The 8,375-nt window shown below is 35.4% G+C and overlaps 1 protein-coding gene across 1 annotated transcript; it reads right to left on the reverse strand.

The window, feature by feature from the left end:
* Nucleotides 1–1,601: 1,601 nt before the first annotated feature.
* On the reverse strand, nucleotides 1,602–3,077 carry LOC133832488 (uncharacterized). Its single transcript, XM_062262824.1, has 3 exons — nucleotides 2,024–3,077; nucleotides 1,815–1,903; nucleotides 1,602–1,709 (listed from the first exon to the last, which is right to left on the reverse strand). Exons 1-3 carry the CDS (start codon nucleotides 3,075–3,077, stop codon nucleotides 1,602–1,604), a joined length of 1,251 nt encoding a protein of 416 aa, XP_062118808.1.
* Between the last annotated feature and the right edge of the window lie 5,298 nt (nucleotides 3,078–8,375).

The following is an 8,375-nucleotide window of genomic DNA, read 5'->3' on the forward strand; positions in this document are numbered from 1 at the left end:
GTTACCTAATCACAACCAATTATAACCTCCATTAATGAAAATCAACATGGATAGGGTCTTGACCTAAGCACCACTCTCGGGACCTCGAATCATGCCCACACGGTGAGTAGATTCGATCCCGGGCCTTAAGGATTGAGTCCCCAAGTCAAAAACCCTTAAAAACACTCAAAATGGGACTTTGAAGGAACAGAGTAGCGCTACAGTGCTAATCCCTAGCGCCCCAGCGCTATACTCAGAACCCCCAACACGCCCAAATGCCCCCTGAGTAGCGCTGTAGCGCCCTAAGGTGGGCGCTATAGCGCTACCTCCAGACCAGAAACCCCCCTGAAACCTCCTTCTTCATCTCCTTCGATTCTAACCTGATTCCAATGCTTCCAAATCCCATTTTTGATGCGAAATGAATCCAAAAACAATCCTAACATACCCCAAACATCACAACCATAATAACCCTAGCCAAAACTCCCAACAAAACCAAGTATTCAACCTAGAAATCTCAGCTGTAAAATAGAACTAAAACAGGGCAAACCAGGGATTTCAATGGTTAGAAACTTACCCAAAGCTCAGCTTATGATGACCTTCAATGGAGGAACACTCTCCCAAACTCCCAAGGCTCACTTCCCAAGCTTGAATCCTTAATAATGGTTAAAAAATCCCAGAGAAAAATGAAGGAAATGATGGTACGGGAAAAGCTTCAAGTAGACTCTGTTTTTCTCTCTTCTTTCACAGCCAAAAATGGTTATATCTATCCTAGGGGTGAAATGACCATTATACCCCTAGGTCAATTTAAGGTTTTCCAAAGGCTCCTAAGGGCAAAATTGGTATTCTCCACCTATCTCGTTAATCATAATTAACGCTCTCCAATTCCCACTATTCTCGATAATCTCAAACACCAATAATTCATATCTCGTTACCCTTTAATTCCCGGTAATGCTCTAATCATTAAAATCACCTCGAGACTCATCCCGAGCCCCGAACTTAAACCTGTCATGAATAAACCGCTAATCAATATTCCAAGATCATCTCATGCCGAATAGCTCGAACAAACCCACATTATAATGTGGTCTCAACATCATACCACTAACATGCATACAAATATACAGTTATACCCTCAATGGGCTAAATTACCATCACACCCCTGTAATTAAAATGTGGACCACATGCATGCATTTAGCATCATATTATAATATAATTCACATATACATGCATTTATCGACTAATGGCATAATTAAGCAAGTATGGCCCTCTCGACCTACTATTCCCGCCATTAAACCACATCAAAGAATTCGGGGCATTACAGTTAGAACATTAGATTTTTGCTTTAATAAGTAAATCCAAGTAAATCGAGAGTGATCATCTACTAAGGTGAGGAAATACTTGTAATTTGAATGTGAAGAAATGTGGTAAGGCCCCCAAATATCACAATGAATCAAATCAAATTTATAAGTAGTAAAATTATTGTTATTAGATAAAGGCAATTTACTTTGTTTTTCCATAGGACAGATATAGCAAGGAGTTTTTTTATGTAGAGAATCGGTATTACAGTGAAGCTTATCACTAAGCATAGCTAATATTTTATGAGATAAGTGTCCGAGTCTGGAGTGTCATAAGTCTGCAGAAATAGCAAAAACACGAGCAGGTGGTGAGAGGTCTAGCATGTACAGACCATTGTTGGTCTTACCTTTGCCAATCACCTTCTTGCTGAGTTTGTCCTGTATAAAAAAATCATTAGTGTAGAAATCAACAAAGATGGAATCATTATTGGTTAGACAACTTACTGAGATGATATTATATTTAAAGTTTGGTACATACAGTACATCAGTGAGTAATAATTGATCCGAGACAGCTATAGACCCACTTTGGTGAACAAGCAAAGTGTCATTATTAGGGAGAATAAGCCTAGTTTCTGGCAAAGAACATATGAATTGAAATAACCTGATATTATTGCATATGTGTCTAGTTGCACCTGAATCTATAATCCAAGATTCATTGGAAGGAGGCATAGAATTGTGAGATAAAATTATACCTGTGGTGCCTCTAGAGGTGCTATGATCCGAGATAGTCATACCAGGTTGTTGATTAGCCAACAAATTCAAGAGTTGTTGATATTGGACCGTAGTAAGTTGAGGAAGGAGAGTGTGAGACTCATCAGAGTTTGTGCTTGTATCGTTGCTTGTGTGGAGTTGATTTGCAGCAGCTTCTTTGGGTTTATTTGTCTTGAAACCAGGTGGATAGCCATGGATTTTGTAACATCGTCCCACTGTATGGCCATGTATGTTACAATGTGTACAAAAAGGTCTGTTCCCTTTGGGAGGATTGGTTCTAGGACCTTGGGAATCTTGATGTTTGTTTGAAGCTTTGTCTCCCTGAAAAACGAATGCCATATTCGGATTGGGATCGGCTCCAGTAGAGGTATTTCGTTTTTGGTTTTCTTCTTGAGTGACCAGGTGGAATAACCTATTCGCTTTAGGCAAGTGATCCATTAGAAGAATGCTGCCACAAACTTGAGAAAAATGATCCGAGAGTCCCATAAGAATGGACATTATGTGCTCCATGTGATGGTGTTCTTGAAGTTTCTTGACACCACCACAAGTACACCCATTGCAGGTGCAATTGGGTCTATAGTTGGACAATTCTTCCCAAATAGTTTTGAGCCTGGTAAAATACATGCTCACCGTTTGATTCATCAATCCCTTTCTGAGATTATAAATGTGTGGACCGTTCCTCTGATGAAAACGAACCTTGAGATCAGTCCATATTGCTGCAGCTGTTTCATCATAAAGAATGCTAGAGGAGATTTCTTTAGACACAGAGTTTAAAATTAAAGAAATCATAATATTATTTTTCCTAATCCAAGCATTATACATATTGTGATCAGTAGGAAAGGGTTTAGGGATAGAACCATCTAAGAAACCAAGTTTGTTCTTCACCAATATTGCGAGTTGCATAGCTCGACTCCAAGAAACGTAATTGTCCTGATCGGTGAGAAGCTGAGAAACCAGGATGTTCCCTGGATTGTCGCCATGGTGAAGATAGTAGGGATCAGTTGGATCTTCAAGAGGATTTCTTGAAGTAGTCATATGTAGAGTTTGATTGTTTTGAATAACAAGAATCTGTGGGGTAGCACGATGGTAGGGTTCGCAGCTCCGGTATCCGTCTGAGTAGATTGATTATCATTCGACATTCTCAATCAAGAACAGGATCAACGACTTTGATCGAGAAGAATACAAATCATCAGCAGCTTGATGATCGAAACAAAATAGAGAAGAGAAGTACAGGCACCACCTTCGTCGGAGAAGAAGCACGGCAAGGAAGGAAGGAGAGGATCAGGATTGATTAAGGGAAAGCAAACCTTCCCGCTCTGATACCAGATTGCGGAAGAGAGAAAAATTTTGACAAGAAAAGAAAATTGTATTATAAATCTGAAAAAATGAATTCATACGATTACAGTAGTGTATCAAGCACTTATATATATAGAAAAATAATAAGGAGAGTGTTGACTGTAAATTTAGCCAACGACGTAAGAACGTCAACTACGAAAAACCTTCAAGAGAATTATAAACGACAACAGACAGTTTTTATCAATGAAAGTAAATAACACGAGATTTTATAGTGGTTCAGCCCCGATGATCGGTAATAGCCTAATCCACTTAGAGATTTTATTATGTATTCACACTCAAGATCAGATGAACCGTGTCAACTGAGTTTCTTCAGTGTGAAATATTCCAGAATACAAAAAGGGGTTCTCTCAGGAACAACACTTTCTCTCTCTAGAACACAAGTTCACTCTTGATTTTGCCAAAAGTCCTTTTACGATCTTCCCAAGTCTCTATTTATAGACCTGGGATTCTCAACTGATATCCCCTTTAGATAGGGATATTCCATTATTTACCAAATATTTATATTACAAAATAAACATTCAAAATATAACTGATCCCTAAATTCAAGTGAGGATTGAGTGATTCTCGGATGCTTGGACCAATTCTCACTGAAGTAGTTTCGGGCAGTTTGACGTAGTCTCTCATGCATGTTGACTACTCTTCAAGCTTTACGTAGGTCAAAGGTGGTATGTGCATGGTTTTCCTCGGACCAAAGGTCAGGTACATTTGGCTCTCCTCGGACTAAGGTCGTCCGAGGGTACTTACTTTGCTTCTTACCTCGGGCACATTCGAGGTATACTCCTTCATTGTGTCCGATCGGACACAATGGTTGTCTTCTTTGGCTTAAGGTGGTTCAAACCACCCTATTTGACTCCTTCAGTCAAGGTCCGATCGGACCTTGCACTTTCCTCCTCGGACAAGGTGGTCCGAGCCATCTTTCTTGCCATCTCCTTGGAGCAAGATGGTTCAAGGCACTCCTTCAGGCGTCTTGTTCGATCGGGCACAATGCCCCTCTCCTCGGACCTAAATGGTCCAAGGCTTCTTCGTTCAACCAAGGTCCGATCGGACCTTGGTCCTTTCTCTTCGGACCAAGGTGGTCCGAGCCACCACTTACATTTCCTTGGACCAAAATGGTCCAAGGTAGTCCACAAGCACCATGTCCGATCGGACACATCCTTCTTCTCCTCGGACCAACATGGTCCGAGCCTTCCTTTGTTCAACCAATGTCCGATCGGACCTTGGAATCTTCTTTTACATATCACCACCTTGGACCCAAACGACCCAAGGTACCTCCTATGAGCATGTTCGATCGGACATAGTCCTCTCCTTTTCAATCAAAGCTCGATCGGGCATAGTCATCTCCTTGGACCAAAATGGTCCAAGGTACCCAAAAGCATCATGCCCGATCGGACACAACTTCCTTCTCCTCGGACCAAAGTGGTCCGAGGTATACTTCTCCTCCTCATCTCATTCAAGCCCAAGTGTACCTCTTCCACATCATACCCGATCGGCCATTATGTGGCTTTCCCCTTGAGTAAAACTTGAGCCTTGGTCATTCCCTTTGAACTCATTCGAACCAAGCTTAATAAGAGGTCCCCTAAGCTTAGGTCCGATCGGACCTATTGCTTTTATACTTTGAACCAAAATTCAAACCTCCCCTTCAACTTCTTGGACTTGGCTCCAATTTAATAAGGGTCTTTAAACTGAGGTCTGAGCCAAGCAAACCCCAGTCCAAATATTCTCTTCGATCGGGCATATTTGGCTTCACTATCTGTCTCATTCCTTAACTGATGTATTGGGGCATTACTAAGCCAGATCACCCCACTAACTCATGCCATGTGTCAATTTCACTGCCACGTCATTCTTTTCAAATTTTTGGGATAACAGAGAGCTAAACCGACTAAGGCTAAAATATCAAAGATAAATATCCTAACTAATCAGACTAATGTCTACTTAGAATAATAAAACAGAGAACAATTCTGTTATTCTGTTATATAAAATCTGTTACTTTCTATTTATAGAATGAGTATAATTAGGTTGGGGTGTATTTATATATTTGTGGTGTGTAAATATCACTCCCTTTTTTACAATCAGCTTTCCCATACAACCCTTACTAAAAAATGGAGCATATGTGGGAGCAAGAATGTCGTAATTTTTTATGCATGGTTTGTTTGGTTCTCAACATATTTTACCTATTTTCATCCTGCTGGAATTACACGGCCTGTTAATAACTTAAGTCATCTATCCAAACACACTGATTAGTGCAAGAGAAATTTTACAACACAATTAGTGAATCACAACAGGGTACAATTTTATTTCTGTAATTAATTTTTGTCTCATTGAGTGAGACTTTTTTTGTTCTTTCCTTTCTTTTTTTTTTTACTGGACCAAAAATGGGATATTCAAAGTGGGAAAAGAAAGTGACATTGACCGAGTGAATCATGTGGTAGATTTGTGGGAGTATATGTGGAAAAAGCTACGAAATTAATTATGAAGTGATAAATGCTCAAAAATGTATATTTATTGGTCTAAAACATCAAAATAAATTAAATTTTAAATAATATTTTCTTAGAATTTAATGTGATATATTGTTATGTTGAAAATATTTTTGTTTGAATTTAATTTGATATTTGTTTGAAAAATAGCATTTGGGGCATATATGAAAGAAGAAATTAAAGAAAGCAAAAGAGTTGCTACAAAAAGAAACTGACAAATTTGAGGCCCAAAACAAAAAGAATTGGTATTTTTGGAAATAAGAGAAAGGCCCAAATCACATTAGGCCCACACGATCCAAGGCTCCAAACTGCCCTTCCACGTGTCGTATTATGCAAACGCCTGCCACATGGGACCCACCACAGGGAACAACTTGCTCAATGCGGTTTAGACACATACCGCATGCACGACTAGGCTTCAAGATGGATGAAAAATAAGTGTTGATCTCTAGCTGCATGTGTCTTTTTGCCGCATCTTTCAGCTAATGAACATGTGCCACGTGTCCAAGTTGCACCGTACTTCAACCAACAACAAATTGACACGTGTCCAGCTGCCCAAACTCAACCAATCAGCTTGTGACACGTGGTAAGTGCATATATTTAATATTTTTAATTGCAAAATTAGCCTTTACAATTTGTAGTAAGTTTTATTTTACTTTTAGTAATTTTATCTTACTATAAATAGATGATTAGGTTATTAGAAAGTATATACTATTTCAAAGAAATCGAGAGAAAACATTATCAGTGCTGAGAGACGTTTTTATTTACTTATTTTGTTATGAGTTTCGAAGTTCTCTTATTATTAACATGGACGATAAAACCTAGTATACTTAATTAAGTATTTATGTTTGTATTGATTCTCAATAATACAACATAGTGTTAATGATTTTTCACTTCTCTCAATAATTTCTTTCATCTTGAATATCAAGTATTTTTTATAGTTAGAAATTATTATAGGTTAGTTTTATATTTTTCTAAAAATAATATTTTTTGATTATTTGTAGTTTCATTAAATTGTTTCATATTTAATACTTAGAAATTATAATTTTGAAGAGAAGGAAAATCTATTTTTTTTTTTTAAATAGTTAGATTAATTTATAAATAATTTTGAGAATCAATGCACTAATAAATCTTCTTACTTATACCGAGGAAGAATCTGAAATCTCAATAATTTTTACTCAAACTATTAAAATAATCTTTCACTTAGTTATTTTCATATCTTACATATTTCATTTTGTTACCAAAAATCTCATCATTATTATAAATAAGTTCAAATTAAAATAATTTAGAGTAAATTGGTTTTTATTGAATTTTACGCAATTCCTTTAGGTTGGACACTGTGCTTGCACAATCTCTCTACTTAATTAAAGATTGGGGAATTCATAAAAATACATAAAGTTTTAAAAAAATAATAAAAATATGGAATTTGTAAAAAATTACAAAAATACTGAGTGGCATAATCGTAAATACAGAGTTTTTTTTTGTAAACAAAATTTACAAATTTGTAACAATACAATTTTTTTGTAACCAAAGTTTATAAATTTGTAATTAAAATTTACAAGTTTGTAACCATATGTTACAATTTTATAAACGACGTTTGTAGACTAAATAGAAAATTGTAACAGACGATTACAGAACCATAACAAATTGTTATCAGTATTTTTGTAAAATTTTGTATTTTTCAAAAAAATTTAAATTTAGAGTGCTATGTGAAATTTTTCCTTAAAGATTCGTGCGCTTGCAAGTTGATAAATTTTAAATCGTATTGCTTTTTGGTCCAACAAGTTTTTGGCTCCATTTTCGGGAAACTGCAAGAAGAAAAACTTCTTTAATTTAGGTTTCTTCAATTCTTCTACTAGTTATATTATTATTATTATTATTACGTACATATATATATATTTATACTAGGTAGAAGTAACGTGCAACACATGTTTGCTTAGTTTTAAAGTTGTAAACATTGTCTATAATTTTAATAAAAACTTGTTCAATATTTTTTTAATATATATATATATATAATAGAATGAATTATAGTTCTATCGTATATATAAATATTTATATCAATAATCTCTACATATATGACATCTAAACACAACGTTGACATAAATATATATTTACATGACTACATGACATATATATAAAATACAATAATATTTAAAAATAAATTATTAATAGAAATAAAATAAGAATGGAAAAAGTCATAGTGTCGAAAGTAGTATATATGCATCAATTATTTTTAGTTTCTAATATATCTCGCAAAATCCTTTGGTGAAATTGATGAAGAAAAATAGTTCCAATCACTTGATAAAAAATAAACTATCACACAAATTTAGAAGATAAAAAAAATGATATGTATGCCTTTATTATTTTTAAATAAATATGATTTAATTATTTAAATTATCATAAAATATCTTATTTTAATCAATTAATTAATTAATTAATTTTTGTCTAATTTTATGTTTGTTCTAGTTTTTGAATTTGACAATGACAACAAAAGATTATATATTAT

This window comes from Humulus lupulus, chromosome 4 (genome assembly GCF_963169125.1).
Source record: "Humulus lupulus chromosome 4, drHumLupu1.1, whole genome shotgun sequence".
Lineage (NCBI taxonomy): Eukaryota > Viridiplantae > Streptophyta > Magnoliopsida > Rosales > Cannabaceae > Humulus > Humulus lupulus.

Coding starts and splice junctions, on each gene's coding strand:
- LOC133832488 (XM_062262824.1), bottom strand. CDS start 3,077: ATGACTACTTCAAGAAATCCTCTTGAAGATCCAACTGATCCCTACTAT. Junction 1,904..2,023: donor CACCTCTAGAGGCACCACAG/GTATAATTTTAT, acceptor GTTCTTTGCCAG/AAACTAGGCTTATTCTCCCT. Junction 1,710..1,814: donor ATCAATTATTACTCACTGAT/GTACTGTATGTA, acceptor TTTTTTATACAG/GACAAACTCAGCAAGAAGGT.